Source organism: Mesocricetus auratus, unplaced genomic scaffold (assembly GCF_017639785.1).
Source record: "Mesocricetus auratus isolate SY011 unplaced genomic scaffold, BCM_Maur_2.0 Super-Scaffold_100023, whole genome shotgun sequence".
Classification (NCBI taxonomy): domain Eukaryota; kingdom Metazoa; phylum Chordata; class Mammalia; order Rodentia; family Cricetidae; genus Mesocricetus; species Mesocricetus auratus.
Genome location: NW_024429204.1, coordinates 3,362,950 through 3,382,286, shown reverse-complemented (window position 1 = coordinate 3,382,286; position 19,337 = coordinate 3,362,950). Strand labels below are relative to the sequence as shown.

Sequence of the window (19,337 nt, the reverse complement as noted above, 5' to 3'; positions counted from 1 at the left end):
GGATCTCTGTGAGTTCGAGACCAGCCTGGTCTACAGAGCGAGTTCCAGGACAGCCTCCAAAGCCACAGAGAAACCCTGTCTCGAAAAAAAAAAAAAAAAAAAAGACCCAGCTGTAGGACGTTTTCTTAATTAGTGATTGACGGAAGAGGGCTCAACCCATTGTGGGTGGGGCCATCCCTGGGCTGGCCGTCCAGAGTTCTGTAAGAAAGCAGGCCCGAACAAGTCACGATGAGCAAGCCAGTGAGCAGCTCTCCTCCGTGGCCTCTGCATCAGCTCCTGCCTCCAGGTTCCTGCTCTGGTTGAGTTCTTGTCCTGACTTGTTTCTCAGTGATGGAGTACAGGCGTAAGCCAAATAAACCCTTTCATCCCCAACTTGCTTTTTTTGTCACGTTTTCCGACAGCTGCTTTGACCCCAAAGTGATGAGGTCTCATGATAGTTATAGATCCCACCCTCCTATCTTCAAGGCTTTGTTGGTTCTCTTGGTTTCGGAGTCTCTCAACGCTATGTCTATGTACGAGCTTGGGCTTCGTATGCCGAGCATAAAGCTACCATTACGGTTGGAGTGTAGAGAGACGTCCTCCAGAGCCTCAGGCAAGGGGGCTTGCTGCCAGATACTGGGCTTTGCTGGTTGCTGAGGTTTCTGGCCCAATCAACGGTGGATTCATTTCTCGATGGAGCCATTGAATGATGGCATATTTGGGAGGAGATGAAGTATAGGAGTTGAGAGGAAGTAGGCCACGAGGGTGTGTCCTTGGGGTTCGTATTAACTAGTCTCCCGTTGCTGTGACTTAATGTCATGACCAAACATGACTTATGGAGGGAAGCTCATTGTGGCTTCTGGTCTCAGAGGGAGGGGCGGGGTGTCCAGCTTGGCACGGGGGCAGGAGCAGGAAGCTGAGTGCAAAGCAGAGACAACCTGCTCAAAGTGGGGCAGAGCTGTAAACTCTCCAAGCCCACACCGGGCAATGTACCTCCTCCAGCAAGGCGGCTCCGACCTCCAAACAGCGCTGCCACCTAGGTGGGGGAACCAGCTACTCAAACGCTTGAGCCTGTGGGGGACATTCCTCATGTAAACCACGGTAACACTCTGAAGATGCTCTTCTAATAAATCACTCCTTGTAACACGAGCTCTAATTGGTCTTAATAGTAAAAACCCATAGCCAGATATCTGGGCGAATGCTGAAAGATCAGAGAGAGAAAAGAACAAGCCACAGCCAACTCTTAACCCTGCTAACTGCTCAGCCAAAAAGGGGCAGAGTTCCTGTCTCCTGCTGTCCTATCTCTTTCTCTCTCCACCCAGCCGTAACACTTCCTGTCTGTCTGTGCAGACCTCCAGACCTCTATGGTTAGCTAGTGCCTAGCTCCGCCCTCTGATCTTCAGACAAGCTTTATTTGTTAGAGTATAAACAAGACGTCACTACAATTCCTCCTCCACTTTAGTAGCTCCTATCAGATCTGTTTGTTTGTTTTTGAGACAGAGCTCACTACATAGACCAGGCTGGTCTTGAACTCACTGCCCACTTCTGTCTCCTAAGTACTGGGATTAAAGTTCTGTGCCGCCGGGCATTGGTGGCGCACACCTTTAATCCCAGCACTCGGGAGGCAGGGGCAGGCGGATCTCTGTGAGTTCGAGACCAGCCTGGACTACCGAGCGAGTTCCAGGACTGCCTCCAAAACTACAGAGAAACCCTGTCTTGAAAAACCAAAAACAAAAAACCCCAAAAACCAAAAATAAAGTTCTGTGCCGCCACACCTGACCCCCCTGTCAGGCATTTGCTCATAACCCACAGTACACGCCTTCGAGATTTCTTGTTCCTTATCTGCCTGGCTACCCTGAAGTGCGGTGTCGTCTCCCGTGTGCCTGCTTCTCGTCGGCTGCCAGACCTCCCCAAGCCTCGTTTGTCTGTGTCTGCTGCTCTTTTCTGACTGAGGTCAAGCGCTCCGTGCATCCCTGCTGGTATTACACTGTCTGCCCTCTCCGCCCCCAATCTTCACTGGCTCGGGATCCCAAAGCACAGCTCCTCTCCTTCCTCGGTGCCTCCATACAGATCGACGTTCGTACCTCAACGTGTCAGCCGAGAACTTTCGATACCAAGCCTCAATCCGTCACTCTAGTGTCTTCTCCCACAATCTCTCCCGGAGCAAAGGGCAGACAAGATCTCGAAGCATTTCCTCACGCTGTCTCGAAACACCCGCTGAACTACTGACATCAGCTTCAGGAGGAGGGGCTGAGTTTCCGCTGTCTGCGCCTCACAGAGCCAAGCATGGCCTGTATTCAGTCAACGCTGGTTGGATGAACCAATGAACATGTAAAACTTCAGAAATTCTTGTTTTGGATGGACTTTGAAGACCTAAGACATCCTTTACCAAGTCTCTACTAAAATACCTACTTAGGATGTACAGAATATTTCGTAACAATTGGGAAATCTACTGTCCAAATTTCGAAGAAATGTAGTTATTTTAAGCATAAAAGGCCAAGATGAAACTCGGACTTGGACTGAGCAGGGTGTGCTTGGGGAGACCCTCATCTCCAGCAGGGAGGACTTGGGGGACCCTCATCCCCAGCAGGGTATATTTGGAGGAACCCTCATCTCCAGCACGATGGATTTGGGGGAACCCTCATCCCCAGCTGGGAGGGTTTGGGGGACCCTCATCCCCAGCAGGGTGTATTTGGGGGGACCCTCATCTCCAGCAGGATGGGTTTGGGGGAACCCTCATCTCCAGCAGGGAGGACTTGTGACACCAATGAGAGAAGCTAGCTGTTTGCTTTCAAGATCTTGACCTCTGACCTAGGGGTTCAGGATCTGGGTCAACCAAAACCTTGGGAATCCCTCCTCTGTTGCTTGGTTCTGTGGGCTTGTGTGCGCATGTCTGTGTGTAGAAATCAAAGGACTTCGGTGTCAGGCTCCATCATTCTCCATCGTATTCACTGAGACGGGCTAGGCTGGTGGCCCACAAGCTCAGTGACCTGCTGCTACCCATGACACTGGAGGTACAGGCATACACAGACACACCTGGATTTGCTTTTTAAATAACAGGCACTGATGGCCAGGCGTTGGTGGCGCACACCTTTAATCCCAGCACTCAGGGAGGCAGAGGCAGGCGGATCTCTGTGAGTTCAAGACCAGCCTGGACTACCAAGTGAGTTCCAGGACAGCCTCCAAAACAATACAGAGAAACCCTGTCTCGTAAAACCAAAATAAATAAGTAAATAAATGGTACTGGACTTTCAAACCCAAGTCTTCAGGTTTTCTCATCAAGTGCTTGTACAGCTGAGCCATCTGGCTAGCAATCAGACAGTCTTAAAGACAACACAACATACAGTATCCAGACTCTCGTGTAAAGGAATATTCGCTCCGTAGACACTAGCCCTGTCTACATTAAGCCCTGTATCAGTTTATAGCCCAGGAAGGGATCCGCCAACACCCAAGTGGGAGACTCAACAGAAAGCCACACACATTGTATCCTCTGGCAACCATGAGGTCGGGACAAATTTTCGCCCCTGGCGTGCAGAGTTCTGGGACCCTGCAGGCAGAAGGAGACAGATGCCATCCAGAAGCCCAGTGGAAACGACTTGTTTCTAGAAATGACATATTTAGGAAACCAGAAAAGAATTCTAGAACAAAGAAAAGTTTTTACACCTTTATTAGAATAGAAGAAGAGGGGCTGGAGAGATGGCTCAGAGGCTAAGAGCACTGACTGCTCTTCCAGAGGTCCTGGGTTCAATTCCCAGCAACCACATGGTGGCTCACAACCATCTGTAATGAGATCTGGTGCCCTCTTCTGGCCTGCAGACATACATGGAGGAAGGATGTTGTATTCATAATAAATAAATAAATCTTTTAAAAAAAAAAGAATACAAGAAGATGCGGCCTCTATGAAGAAGAAAATTATGAGAAAAGAAGAGGCTGGAACAGGACGAGAATAGGATTAAATAAAGAACTATCCTGCGGAAAACAGAAACACAAAGCCACACGGTGGTCTGTGATGAGAGCAAAATTAACAGTGGGTCAGGGAGCACCTAAGTGTTTACTGATGTCCCAAGGAGAGACCAAGGGAAGCTGAGCACTTTGCCTGGATGCTGCTTTTTTGGCAAATGGAGTCGGCTATTCAATAGCCTGTCCGGATTAAATGGAGACGCATCCACAGGGAAGATGCCCCCTCTGTGGTACTTTCCATGTCTGGTCTCTAGTTCCACTACGGCACCTATAATCTTCTACTGTTTAAGATTGTCACATTTCAGCCGGGCGGTGGTGGCGCACGCCTTTAATCCCAGCACTCGGGAGGCAGAGGCAGGCGGATCTCTGTGAGTTCGAGGCCAGGCTGGACCGACAGCCTCCAAAACAATACAGAGAAACCCTGTCTCGTAAAACCAAAAAACAAAACAAAACAAAACAAAACAAAACAAAAAAAAAAAGATTGTCACATTTCTGCCTCCTGACGGCAGGTAGACTCCTGGAGTACAGGATGCTGGCTTGCCCATGCCTCTAATCGCCAGAATCTAGTACAGAGCCCATTCCTTGAACAAACAATCGAGGGAACAAAAACATTACCAGGCTAGCCAGCAGCAGGACTTCCTTGGACAATTGTTCCAAGTCATCTCATCCAAAGACCAGCTGCTGTTTTCTGCACATACCCCAAAGGTGTCTCAGTCCAAACTGTGATTGTCTCCATTTGTCTTTTTGTGGATGTAATTAAATAACCAGGCAAAAGAAAATTGAGGGAGGGTTTGTTTCAGCTCCCAGGTCCAAAGTCCGGGCCATCGTGGTGGTGGAGCAGAGGCCCACATCACACCCACAACCGGGAGAGCACGAATGTGAGCTTGCTAACGCTCATCTCCTGTCTCCATTTTACACAGTCCAGGATCCAGTCAAGGAACCGTGCCACCCACGGCGGGGTAGGTCTTTGCACCTCAATCGAAGCAATCAAGATAATCCCACATGGGCAAGCCCAGAGACCTCAAATGATTCTAGAGTTGAAAATTAACACTAATTGCCACACCTGGTACTTCCTTTTTTTTTTTTTTTTTTAGGGTCAGGATGATTCAGGAAGTGAAGGTATCTGCTGCCACACCCTGCAGCTACCCGAAGTATTCTGTACTTGTGGGTCCTAGGCTTGGGTCTATTTTTGTGTGTGTTTTGTTAGTTTGTTTTGTTTTAAATAAGAGAGAGGGCTTAAACAGGCCCCGGAGTCTGTTGGTCTATGGGGTCTACATGGGCACGAGAGATCTGCTTTCTCTGAAGTTCTCCACCGTCAGTGCTGTGGAACCACAGAGATAACCCCCCTCCCTTTCACTGTCAAGGGAAGAAATCTGGTGGCCCAGCTTGCCAACCCATTGGTTTCAGCGGAAGCATTGCCTGTTTCTCTGACATCTCAATGCTTGTTTTAGCTGCAGCGGCAGAGGCCTGTCAGGACCTGTATCCTCATCTGCCCGGATAACCAAGCCTTAAAACGGAATTTCCTCTGCTTGCTTGAGACACGAAAGAGGAGCGGAGGCTCACGGGCAATCTTGAAGCAGGCAGCTGGCAGTTGCCGGCAGGGTCTGGGTCTGGGTCCGGCGAGCTCTGGCTGCAGAACTCAAGGAAGCTGCCCAGGCAGCCGGGAGAAGTCCCAGTTAGCTACTGATGTCATGACATTGAGGTGTGGGCCAGTCTGGGAAACAGGTCACGCTGTGAGGTTTTTTTTTTTTTTTTTTTTTTTTGCTGTTGTTGTTGGTTTTTTTTTTTTTTTTTTGCTGTTGTTGTTTTTGTTTTTTGTTTGTTTTGGTTTTCAAGACAGGATTTCCCTGTGTAGGTTTATAAACTAGGCTGACCTCGAACTCACAGAGATCCACCTGCCTCTGCCTCCCAAATGCTGGGACTAAAGGTGTGCGCCATCACCACCAGGCCGGGTGCCAAAATGTAAGCATAAATAAGGAAATCCACGAAAGACCGAATAAAAGAATATCAAATATTTATCTGGGCAACAAGCGCACAGTAAAGGCAGAAGCTGCAATCAGATCTCTGACCACCACCCGAGAGAGAGAGAGAGAGAGAGAGAGAGAGAGAGAGAGAGAGAGAGAGAGAGAGGGACAGGTACCCCAAAGGCTATTGGCTGAGTTCCTACATGCCTCAGCAGTGACTAGAAATGGCCCAACCTGAGCAAGCTGCCATGGGCTCTGAGGGGCCATTCTGGAGAGGGGTCCCTCCTGAATCCAGAATGTCTCTTCTGCTTGTCGCTTGTGCAGCGACAACTGCGGCCTGATACGTGTCCTCATTCACCCCGGCGCAGGCTTCAGGAGGTGGGTTCTGGTCTCAACCCAAGGAGGCAGACCTTGTCATCAATGCAGGAACGATTTCTGTCGGCCTTACTGCCACTCTTTGCTTCAATAATTAACTTTGGCAAAGGGTCTGGCTGCAGTCTTCAGCCTGGATAAGACTCCTGGGCTCAGGTAGCCCTAGTCTGCCACCGTCATGGGAAGCCGGAGCTGTGGACACGTGCGGCCACACCTGTCTCAGCGCCTAACGCAAAAGTCTCCTAACAGCTTTCCCTTCACGGAAATGCAATTTGCAGGTAGCATAATCTAGCACACGCAATTCCTTTCCGTCCTTTTATACCAGAGACAGGGACGTGCTTTCCTCCGGTGTGTGCACTGTGGCTGGTCACCTCTGTCATCTCTCTCTGAGCCGTGAAGGGATTTTCCAACTCCAGGATGAGCTCCAGGGCTCGAACCACTTAGCAGAGGTGAAGGCTTCCGGCGGTGCCTGGAAGGTCCCCAAGGCTGAACGGATGCTGGAGATACGGACAGAGGGGCTTTTGTGTTTTAGACTTCTTTCGGCAGAAACCCAGCGGGAATTCAACACAGTTTAAAACGTCAGCAGCGAAGAGAGCGGCTGGTGACACCAGGATGGTGACGGAATCCGGGGATTGTTGACTGACCGAGTCCTGCTCCTTCTGCACAAGTGGCTCGGGTCCCTGACCGCCCCTTGGGTGCTTCTGAGTGAAGCCCAGCCCACCCAGCAGTCACTTCAAGAGAGCTGCTGGGGTCCTCGGGGCCAGCACAACCGCAGGCCCCCTGGTGACTCCATGAAGGCGAGGGACAGGGACCAGGGACAGGCAGCACCGCAGTGGGGACTCTCGTGACCCCTCATTTCCGCTTCCTTCCTTCTACCCAAAACTCTTCCTCAGCCTCAGACACCGCTCCCTTCTCCAGGCATCGGGGCATCCACGGCTCTACCTCCTTGGGACCCTCCCGTGGTTTTTATCCAAGGAGCAAACCCACTCAGACAGTCAGAAGCCTTGACCCGCCGTAAGCGCTTGGAACGGAGACACAACGGTGTCCCTCAGAGATCTGAGGGCAGAACCGGAGACAGCCGTTGGCATCACTCACGTAACAGAAGATGGCTCACGCTTCATCTGGGCTGGCGGCTCCCTGTCAACACGGCCGCTCCAGCCATCTCCCTAGTCTATTAAGATGTCATCTGTCATCTTCTAGTGCCTTACCCTCCGCCGGTGGTGAGGTGACCCGCCTGGAGGATGCCAAGACGTGCCTCTTAGCAGCCCACACGCGGCTGGGCTTCTCTGAGGTCTCTCCTGACTCCCTGTCCCGCCCACAGAAACCCGTCCTGTGTGTTAACACCTGACACTCGGGAATGATCTTCCAGTGATGCTGCCTCCTCTAGGTGTGCGAATATGTCACACGCTTGGCATTTCAATACGCGCTGAAATCCAGGTTTCCATTTTCTCCCACCCTCTCATCTGCTTTACTTGGCTATCTTTGGGTTGGGGATATGCTCGGAAAACTCATCGATTTTTGTTTTTAGCCAAAAACTAAAGCCTGGCACGGCAGAACCACAGGGTCTCCCTTGTAAACCAGATGTTAAGAACAGCAAAACAGATTCCCAGCTTCTCGTTGACTCTATCCTCCATTGGTTTGAAGGAGGAACGTCTTGAGGAGAACAGACAGGGTCAGTACCACACACACGAGTGACTTAATGAACAGTAACCCCAAACAGCCCCTGGGGGCATAGCCGCAGACCCAAGAAGCCCCCCCCCATAGCACATCCCTATGGCCCTGCCATTACACGTTTTTCTAGACTTGGCTAACTGTAGGTTTCACCAGGTCCTGGCTACACATCGAGCAGCTCATTTTAACCTTTGCTGGTTTTTCCAACCAGCTGAAGCCATTGGTGCAACAAGACAGATGGATGCCGGGGGAAACAGTCAAGGAGCTGCTTCCGGGAGAGGGCTGGAAGGGGGCCTCTGTCCTTCCGCGTGTTGCCTCTGGAGCTTTGGCTTGATCTCTGGGCTATTGAGTAGATACACACCTCACAGGCCTTCTCCCTGCTTTGTGTGCTGTCCCCACGGTTTTCAATGACCCAACGGGCCACCCAGGAGCGTCTCCCACCGCTGGATGGAGGAACACCCTTGGCCAGCGAAAAAGCCAGAGGACCAGGGGTTATGGCTTAAGAAAAGATTTATCACCCCTTTCCTTCCCGCCCCCACCCCTGCCTGCCCCCCCTGTCCGGGCAGGAAGCCACCTGCCACAGCGTCAGTCACTGCTGGGGTCACACGCTCCACGTGCCTTACATTTTGGGATCTGACTCCTGTCTGTGTGAAGCCTCAGTTCCCTCCTCGGCGGTCTTTGAAAGCGCCTTGTTTTCCCAGCTGTTCCGCAAACTTTCGTCGGCTAACTGCAGCCTTGCACATAGCTTTCCAAAATTACACACACACACACACACACACACGCACGCACGCACGCACGCACGCACGCACGCGTCTCACTCTGTGTCTCCAAAAGAATCAGCGTCCATCACCCTAGGCCCATGAGGAGCTCTGGAACGGGATCACAGGACACACCCAGGACTGGCTTGCTGAATTCTGCATTTCGTACGAATAGACTCACCCATCCTGCGCATTAGTGCGTATCATCAGTCCAGAACCCCCCCCCCCGCCTGCTGAGTGGCTTCTGGACGTGCGGATGGGGAAGAGCACATTTGTGCGTCTCTGTCTTCTTCACGGCTGCCCCCGGGCTTTCACTGTCGCCTTTCAGGCGTGCGCAGTCATTTCTCTTGTGTGTCTTCCCAGGGCGAGCATCGCTGTCTGGGCATCCTGTGTTTAGCTTCACCAGAAACTGATTTTTTCCCCACACACAGCGGTGGCTTGAGTGCCCGCTCCAGCGTGTGTTTGGTCCTCAGGACAGCCTCGAGTGTCCGCCAATCAGCTTTTCCAGAAGCTTCCTGAGCAGCAACTGTGCGCCCCAGGGCCCCCGATTTAGGTACCAAATACAGCAAAGACAAGACACATAGGACTCCTTTCCTTGACACGTCCCCACCGAGGAGATTATCAAAACACCGGAGTAAATGAAGAGGTCAGCGTCAGAGGTCAACCGTACTGAGAAAACCAGAGCCTCATAGAGGAACCCGGGGGCGGTGGCGGTGGCGGTGGGGTGCTTCTGCTGTTGCTGTCAGGTCGGAGAGGCCTCCTTGAGGACCAACAACCGAGTTGCTGCGTCCCATTTCTCCTTCCGTTTGTTCTGTCCTCTGTCTGTCTGTCTGTCTGTCTGTCTGTCTGTCTGCCTGCCTGCCTGCCTGCCTGCCTGCCCCGCCCATCCTTGCCCCGGCCTCGCTATTGGCCGTTCAGCTCTTTATTAGACCACCAGGTGTTTTAGGCAGGCAGCGTAACACAGCTTCACAGAGTTAAACAAATGCAACATAAACAAAAGTCACACCTGAAAACACTATTCCCCAAACACTGCCCCCTGGTAATAAGCGTCTCGGCTGGCACAGTAAGCCAGATCAAGCCGGGCTGAGAAAGTATGACAAGGGGTTTATGGAGAGCAGCTCCTGAGGGGAGGGGGTGTTTCTCCGGTCCCAGGGATGAAGGTCAGAGAAGCCTAGCCCCCACACTAAAGCAGGGAGATCTTCTAGGTTGTAGGCGAGGGGTGATGACGTGACCACCACAAGCTGCAGTAGTCACCAGGAGTGTGCGGAACTGGGCTTTTTGGTGACTTTCCTTTGGAGACTCTCTGAGTGGGCAGGGCTTGGAGAGTGGGGAGGGGAAGGAGAGAGAGGAGGAAGGAGAAGGGAGGGGTAGGAAGGGAGAGGGAGAGGGCTTTCTGGGGGTGAGCTGGAGGCTCTTACCGAACGTTATATAATTATACTTGCATGGTATTAATTATATCTAGTCTATTTTATAAATTATAAGTTTATAATTTATATGAAAAATGGAAAACTATGAAAAATAGACTGGGATCCAGCTTAAACCCTGATCGCTTGGCCTGGGCTCTTGGGCAGATGGCATCTGCCAGCAGGCACCAAGACTGGGAAGACTCCGAGAGAGGGGCCGGGGAGGAAAAGAATGGCTCCGTCCGTTTGCTAACGTGGAGGCGCAACACCCTGGCATTGTCGGCACCTATGCAGCTCTGAAGGCTGACCAGGGTGACCCGGTGGGAGAAAGCAGGCCAAGAAAGGGATGGAGACATCTAAGAACAGCGGAGAACTTGAAGCCCCATTTCACAGATGGGGAAACCGAGGCTCCGAGAAGCTAATCAAGTTGTCCGAGGTCACAGTATGACTTGGCTTACTCCGAGGTCTGCCTAGTTGCTTGCTTCACTTCGATGCCATGGTTTCTCAGCCCTGCCACTTAGACGTCCTGTAATCTCTCAGGTGAATTAGCCTCTGGGCAGCTCGATTTCCCTGCCTTCGAACCGAGAGTCATGATAACTGCACACACCACCTAGGGCAGTGAGCATATAAATGAGTTAATAGGATAGAAATGCTCCGAGCCACGGCTGGTGGCTCAGCTCTCAGTGACAGTGGTCCGTGCTGTCGTGGGAGTCACAGGGTAAGAGGCTGCAAGCCTCACGTGTCAGAAAAGCCGAGAAGCCCCATGTTTCCACAGTCAGGCAAGCTGGTTCCACTGACACTGTACATAAAAGCAGAGGACGTCAGAGGACAGGCCTGTCTTAGAGAGAAACCTTTTTTATGCTTGTTACCAGGGCAACCTTTGGTCCTGGATAAATCTGGCCTTGTCCTTATGCAAGTGAACTGCGTGATGTATTTCTATGTTGGCTGTAGAGACAAGGCCTCCCTATGTAGCCCTACCTATTGTGTTCAAGCAGAGAGACAGGGAGCTGGTGCCTCCACGTGAGCTCCTGGCCCCTTGCTGTCTAGGCTGGCCCATCTCTTTGGCAATGGCTCAGGATCGTGCCTACTGTTTCTAGGGAAAAGGGACCAGCTAAAGAAACACACCCTGAGCAGAGCCAAAGAAACACACTTTGGCTCTGCAACCAGAACCAAAGAAATGCACCCTGACCCTGAAACCAGTGCCAAAGGAACACACGTTTTCCCTGGAATCAGAGCCAGTGAAAGAAATGCACCCTGGCCCTAAAACTAGAGCCAAAAAGCTAAAAAGGACCAGAGAAAGAAACACACGTTGGCCCTGAAACAAGAGCCAAATCTGACCTTAATCCCTGAACAGGAGATCTAGCCATTCTGAGATCAGAGACTGAAATCTGACCAATCCCCACCCCGGAAATCTCGCTGGAAAAACTCTGCTCCTAAAAAGCCCTATCTAAACCCCGTGTCTGTTCAGCTTGTGGCTGCTGGGTTGCCCAGTTGTCCTCTGCCACCTTGGCAGAGGCAGCCACTCTCCTGGATTCTTCCCTCCAAATAAATCTCTTGAATGAGGTGTGGGTGAAGACCCTCCTTTGCCAGATTGGAGCAGAGGAGAGAAGGGAAGACAGAAGTTAACAACTTTCATCGGAGCTAGTGCAGAACTGACCTAGCCAAGCAGGGCTACAATGCTTTCCCCAGGGAAACCTTCAAGAAGCTGTTCTGTGGAGGTGGGGAAGCCCTCTCCTGCTGGAGCAGAGCTGATACACTGGGGAAGCCTTTCCCTGAAGCAGGGCTGTAAGCTGCTATGCTTACTGTGGCCTGTGGTATTCCTTGGCTCCCAAGTGCCAGAGTACCTTTCCATCCGAGCTGTAACACTCAGTATTCTGTGGCTCCCAAGTGCCAGAATCCCTGTCCATCCCATCCAAGCCGTCCCAATGCTTACATTTGGTGCCGTGACTCCGATAGGCTCTCCTGGTGCGTGTGCTCTCCATGGAGGTCTGAGCCGCACTGGGACCCTACCCCTCAGCCCCAGTTCACCTGTAACAGACTCATCTTCGGGCTCACCAATCACTCAGCACTCCATTCGCCATCAACAACTGCGTAAGTTTCCCCTTCAGTCCCTGTACACGTTTCCCTGAGACCGAGGAAGTGGCCACTGATTGTCTGGCACTCCTCTGGTACTCTTACAGGCCCAGGTTACCCCAGCCACAGTCCTGAAGGCTATGGCTGGTCCTATTCACCTGACCCCATCCCTCCACCCTTGGGAATTGCAATCCTGCAGTTTCATTAGGCCCAATCGGACCATCTCGCCTCCTCCAGACCCTCTTTCCTGTCTCCCCCCATAGAGCTGGCTATAATCCCACGGCTCCTCTAGGCCCTTGTGGCTTCTGCGACTCCCTACATTCCGACTTTCTCTTTTCTCCACTCCAAGCCCAGTTTTTTTGTGGGGGGGTCTGGTCTTAAACTTACTGGATTCCGTTCTACTGGGATTCAGATTTCCTTTTTGTATGAGTAGCACTGGACCATTGTTTTATGCTGTCCCACTTCAGTTAAAAGCTGGCTCTGGAGTTGGGGCATGGCTCCCCATCCTCTAGACCCAAGCATACTTGTTTAAAAGATTTCCTCCACAAATCTTGTTTAAAAGGTTTCCTCCACCTACTGTGTGATGGGAAGGAGAGCAAAAACAAAATGGAGGGACAAACTTCACCCAGTGGGGACTATTGCTACTCATCACATACGCTTTCGGTTTCGTTCTCTGAACCTTTCGCTAAGGTATCTTAAAGGAACCATGTGGTATGATGTCATTTTTGGATAAACCGACCAAGGAGGAAACAAGTCTTGGCTATGAAGCCCCCAAACCAGATGATTCCTCCACTGATTTCCATCATGCTAGTGAATCCCGCCCCCCATCAGCCTTAACCAGTAGTCCCAACTAACTAGCATTAGTTTCACAGCCTTACCAGAGACCCTTCAAGAGTAACTAAGTGCTACCAGTTTTGAACCCAGAAAACTGAAAGCTTCAGGGTGTGCTCGAGACGGCCCAGTGAGTAAAGCGCTTTCTGTGCAAACACAGAAACTTGAGTTTGGATCCTGATGCCTGTGTGGAAAGCTAGGAGTACTGGTATGCGTTTGTAGCTTCAGTGCTGGGAAGATGGAGGACTTCTGGGGCTTCCTGGCCAACCTCGGCAAATTGGTGGTCCCCAGGTCCCAGGGAAGGGCCCTGTCTCCAAAAGAGTAGACATTCTCTAACAAATTACACCCCAGTTTGACCTATGGCCTCTATATGCATATGTGTATATATGCATGCACATATACACACATACATGCATGTAAGCACACAAACACATACGTGTTCACACACACACACACACACACCTACCTCAGCCACTTAGGTTTTACCCTGGCAGTCTCTCCTCTAGTAAGGAAGAATTAGACCGTGAAAACATATCAGAATTTCCTAAAACTCCCTTGGGACTCACCTCCTGGCTTCATGTCCCTTCCATAGCCCTGTGATATTTCGACCTGAGAGCACAATGCCCTTCAGCCAGCTGCAGGCACAGGGCTGGAGTCCGTGTGAGGACAACACTCTTGCACTGACCTACTTGCCTTTTAGGAAGAGAGGTGGGAAGGGGGGGAGGCTACCTGACAGCCCAGCTATTCAAAGCTATAACTGCAAGGAGCTTTTGATTAGGGCCGGGCCGGAGAAAGCAGGCCCACCCAGGAGGCCCAGACCCAGCGGCAAACATGGTTTGAAGTGTTATTCTCGGCTTGCTGGGCCAGTGTCTCCATTGTTCTCCGTGCCTGGTTAGAAAAGGCACTCTCTCGGTGCCACGCGGGAGCTCCTGCCTAGCCAGCCCGAGAAGGTTCCTGAGCCTGGAGGATGGAATCGGTACCCATTCCATCAAGCTGAGCTGCAGAGTAGGGAGCAGGTTGGCACTGGGCGTGGCGGCTCCTTCGTTAAGGCGGCAGTGGCTGCTGGCGGCTACGATCAGCCTCCAGGAAGATGCTAACGAGCTCCTGTCCGCGGCAGATGGTAGAAGGCTAGCTTTTTGATTTCTCTTGTTTACTGCTTTTTCTTTCCTAAAAAAAAAAAAAGAAAAGAAAAAGAAAAAAAAAGCGCTAACCAAGACGCCCTTTTCCTTGTGCTTGATTTTTAACAAAGTCACATATGAATTTTTAACCCTTTTTATTCCAGCCTTCCTCAGATCTCGAATTCAAGGAACAGCAGCCTCTTGGAACCCCGGGAGACCCCACCCTGGCATCCTTCTTCCGCTCCTTTCCGTTTGGCACACAGCCATTCCATTTTCAGTGAGCATGGCATTAACCAGTGCTCGGGGACCCTGTGGGTATGGGTTTCACTCCTTTCCTGTCTGAGACAAGCAGAGGTTATTACGCTTTGGTTTCATCTCGTTCCTCCTTACGGCAGACGCACTGCCCTGACACGCGCGCTCACACGCGCACCCCCGACGTGAATCACTACAGTCCGTCAAGTCCCCTCTGTATGCAGGCGCCCCACTAAGCAACACCCAGACATTACCCTCACCCCAACCCTTACGTCCTTTACCTTCGCAGCCCATTTCAGAGACGAAGAACCGAGGCTAAGGACCACAGCCGAGATCAAATGGACAGGAAGGGACAGAAGCCGAAAGCCAGGAAGTTCCAATCCCAAACCAGTGTGTTCAGTCTGTCTTCCCCGGCGAGGAGGTGGATGCATGATTGAGGTCTCCAGGATTTCAGGCATTTGTCCTGATTTCCAACTCTTGTTTTGGGGGGCGGTGAGATGTTGAGAGGTTCACTAGTGGAGAGAGGTGAATGATTGGAGAGGTTGTTCTGAACGCCCAGAGATGGAGGGAGAAGGGCCATCAGGCAGAGCCTGCATAGGAAACCACCGGTGGTGGCGCACGCCTTTAATCCCAGCACTCGGGAGGCAGAGGCAGGCGGATCTCTGTAAGTTCGAGGCCGGGCTGGTCCAACAGCCTCCAAAACAATACAGAGAAACCCTGTCTCCTAAAAACAAACAAACAAACAAACAAACAAAATGGGATGGCTTAACCCGAAAGACGGCGTTGCTCTCGGCTCTGTGAGCCAAAGCTTTGGGTAGAGTGTCAGCATCACTCCATTCGAGATGGCCAGACCGTCCGAGCAGAGCCTTTCTCAGATCTCAGATAGCTCAGGGGCTTGGCATTACCCACCGGCTCTGCCGAGGGCCGAACAGAAATGGCTTCTTTCTGTCTCATTCTTGGGGACCCGGCCAAAGGGCCAGCCTAAACTCAAGGGACGTGGAACAGATTCCTTCGGATGGCTCAGTGGCCTGTATGTAAACACCTTTGCAGGCAATCAACCCTGTATGGTGTCTTGGCAGTGGCAGATAGCCAAAAGTGTTAGGTAATGTTACAGAAAAATCCCACCGCGGATGTTTTTCTAGGTGGGGAACGATTCTCCTGGAAACCACATTGCCCTCATTCTCTCAGCTCTACAAGCAAACATAGAAGTTAGAAGTCATTGTCGGACACTGACTGGCCCTCAGGTGGTGACAGTTCAGTGGTTCTCTGACCAATGAGCTCAGTGCAGGTGCAACACCCTCCCTTGACCCAAGCAATCTGCACATACCGTCTGCCCAAGGGGAAGGGCAGGGGTGTCCACCCCATAGAGCACTCAGGCCATGTGCCAGGGCTCAAGCCATGTGCCAGGGATGCCGCCGTGATCGCCAAGTGAGGAGGGCAAAACTAATCCCATCTGCTGAAACCAGCCAGCTCAGGTCTTCTAAGAAAACCAAACCAACGCCCCTTCAGGAAACCCTGCAAGGACCTTAAAGACATTCAGGTCCCAACTAGCAGGGCATTTGCGACCATCTTATGCTACACATTCAAGGCGAAATGCAGGAACGTAGTTTGGTGTCCTAGTCAAGGTTTTTACTGCTGCAATGTAACACCACGGCCAAAAACAACTCGGGGAGTGTCTTAGGTTTCTGTTGTTGTGGAAAAGACACCGAGACCATGCCAAGTCTTAGAAAGGAAAACATTTAATCGGAACTGGCTTACAGTTCAGAGGTTTACTCCATCATTGTCATGGCGGGAAGCCCGGTGGCAGGCAGGCAGACAGACGTGGTGCTGAGAGGTAGCTGAGAGTTCTACATCTGGATCCCCAGGAAGCGAGAAGAGACTGAGCCACCAGGCCTGGCTTGAGCTTCTGAAACCTCAAAGCTCACCCGCCAGGGACACACTTCCTCCAACAAGGCCACACCTCCTAATAGTGCGGCTGTCTATGAGGAGTCATTTTAATTCACACCGCCACAGGGAGGTGTTGGGCCTAAGAAAGGCTCGGATGCGAGGCCCAGTGTAAGCTCCTGAGCCTGACTTGAGTTTAGGGCTCGGATGTGAGGCCCAGTGTAAGCTCCTGAGCCTGGCTAGAGTTTGGAGACCTGTCTTTAACCTGTAACCTCCACGTGGGGGTGACTCAGCCAGACCTGATGTAAGACTGCCCCCTGCCTAGCTACCTGCCTGCTTGGTGGAATACTATTGGCCCTTAATCCTCACGTCACCTTACCCTATCCTAAGATTCCCATCCCCCACCTCAGTCCTATATAAGTTCCTGCCTGTTGGAATACATCGAGATCCTGCTTCGACAGACTCCCGACTCAGTGTGTGTTTTTTTCTCCCTGGTAACTAATGGGGGGAGGGTCTGAGTCGTAGATACTCACCTGCCCGCTCAGCCCCCAGGAAGAGACAGGCTGGACCGGCCCTTCCCCTGCTCCACCTGCAGGAGGAAAGGGTTTATGGGGCATATGTTTCCACATCACTGTTCATTGTCGAAAGAGGTCAGGGTAGGAACTCAAACAGGGCAAGAACCTGGAGGCAGGAGCAGATGCATGGAGGGGAGCAGCTGACTGGCCTGCTCCCCATAGATTTCTCAGAACCCAGGCACCATCCACCACAGGCTGGGCCCCTCCCGCATCAGCCCCGGAAAAAAATGGGTCTTACAAGGCTCCCTCCTTTCAGGTTCCTCCCACTGCTGAGGTAAGACTAGCCGGCACACCTGGGGTGTTAAAATCAAGTGGGCTACGACCAGCTGAAATGTAATCTCAATTTTAGCATTGCTAGGGCCGGGGCCACCCTAAGAGATGTTTAACCCAAGCCACGGCAAGGCGGAGACCCAGAGAACCGAGGTCTATGCCTGTCAGGCGTTTCGCTTGGTGGTGAGGATTCAAGGAGGAGTAGGGCATGGCTCTTGCCATCAGAAAGCCTACAGTCAAGATGGTGTGGAGAAGGGCGGACTGAGCAGGCCTCACTATATAGTTCTGCAGGATGCAAATGTACTCAGGAAACCTGGCCGGGGCTAGGACAGGAGCCCCACGTGTCAGCTTCGGGTCCCTTGAGTGCTGTCTATGACTACTGACGAGCTTACTTGAAAATCAAGCAAATGAGCAAAAAACTTGCTTACTGAGCCACCCATCGGAGCCCGCAGGGCAGGAAGTGTTTAGGGAGTCCCAGGGAGGGCATGTGCCCCCGCCCCTGCAGCATGAGGGAGTTGATGTCTAGTTCACAGGCTCTGGTTTCTACAGTCTCAGGAGAGCTGGACCCCCCCCACCCCCATCATCAACATACCCGGGGTAGCTGTGGCTTAGGCCATAGGAGTGGCTCAGATTTGAGAAGAACTCCACGACAGAACGGCGCAAAACTGGGAGTTACTTCCAGTTCTCAGCCGTCACCCTCACCACGGGCCTGGGCGGTAGCTGTGATACACGCACCCATTTTACAGATTGAGAAACGGAGGTTTGAGAGCGACACTGTCATCGCCCAGTGTCACAGAACTACCAAAGGGGAAGGATTAGGGTGAGAATTCATTCATGCTTGCAAGAGATCCACCACCAAGCTGCACCCGGAGGCACCATTTGGGGGGGGGGTGGACACAACGAGATTGAAGTGCGCTGCTCCCCTCACACCGTCCCCTCTCCTGACTCCGCTTCCCTTCCTTGTTACCGATACCAAAACGCAGGTGTGCAGGCCCCTCCTCAGTCCCAAAGCCTGCGAGCCCCCGGGGGTTTGCGCGTTTGGTGATTTACCATCCTGGCCCAAGAGGCATCACTTGGGGAACTTTACCCAAGGCCAGGGTCACACAGAGGTCTGGGTCGGTGGGCCTGGGTGCAGCCAGGCATCAGGGTTATTTATTTATTTATTTATTTATTTATTTATTTATTTATTTATTTATTAACAGCGCCGCCCCCAGGAGAGCCTCGCGGACTTCAGCCTCGGTGGTCCACCTGAGCAGAAGCAGCAAGGGTGCGGCCGTGCTGGGCGGTGACGTCACTGCGGCAGAGCCCAAACCCGGAGGATGCTGGGCGCGCAAACAGCATCGGGGAGGGTGCCATGGTAACAGGCTGGCGGCAATTGCAAGACAGCGGAGGGGCCTCCTGGGCAGCAAAGCGGATCGGGTGGCCTTTCCGCGTGCCCAGAGCCCTTCGCGCGCCCTCCCGTGCGCGCGGGGAGCCTCGGGGCGCAGCGGCCCACGCAGGCGCAGGGAGGTAGGGGAGCCGCGGGGCGGCGGCCGGTGGGGCGGGGTGAGTCAGCGCGCGCGGAGGCGGCGCGGGGGCGGCGGGCGAGCGGGAGCCAACCGCAGCCGCCGCGGGCCCAGCCTGCCTGGTAACAGTCAGCGCCTCCCTCCGGGAGGGGAGCCGAGCGCAGGGCGGGGGAGAGCCGGGCGGCCCGCAGGTGGGGCGCGGTGGTGGCGCAGGCAGCTTTGTCCCCGCACGGCCCTCGGCTGAGTCACCGGCCCGGTGTCTGTGGCCAGATGGCCCCACCCGCATGGATGCGGCCCTCAGGCTAAGCCAGGCCTGGCTGTGGCGATGGAAGGGATAGAGAGAGCTAGGTGGCTTCTGTGCAGCGCCCTCCCGGGATGGAGAGGTCCAGCCATCCCCCAGCCAGCGTGGGGTAGAAAGCACAGTAGCAGCTGACACCCCCCCCCCAGAGCCCACGCGAAAGGGAGCAATGTCCTAAGACACGTGTGAGGGGCTGGGGGCTCAGACGGACCCGGAGCAGCGGGGTCCAGGAAGGTTCCACACCTGCCCGGGGCGGGGCCACCTGGAGGACGTGCCAAAAACAACAAAACAAAACAAAAAAACATAAGAGATGCAGAACCCCTAACCCTATTCGGTAAAAATGGGGACAGCCAGGACACCTGCATTTTAACAAGTATTCCAGCTCTTTCCAAACTGGTGGCTGGTGCGGTGCGCTTTGAACGGG

The 19,337-nt window shown here is 52.8% G+C and overlaps 1 protein-coding gene across 1 annotated transcript; it reads right to left on the bottom strand.

Annotated features, from left to right (window-relative positions):
- Positions 1-18,340: 18,340 nt before the first annotated feature.
- LOC121133596 (vegetative cell wall protein gp1-like) lies at positions 18,341-18,901 on the bottom strand. Its single transcript, XM_040730318.1, has one exon. It carries the CDS (start codon positions 18,899-18,901, stop codon positions 18,341-18,343), a length of 561 nt encoding a protein of 186 aa, XP_040586252.1.
- Between the last annotated feature and the right edge of the window lie 436 nt (positions 18,902-19,337).

Bases quoted from the DNA above. Each gene is read 5' to 3' on its own strand.
- LOC121133596 (XM_040730318.1), bottom strand. From the start codon at position 18,901: ATGCGGGTGGGGCCATCTGGCCACAGACACCGGGCCGGTGACTCAGCC.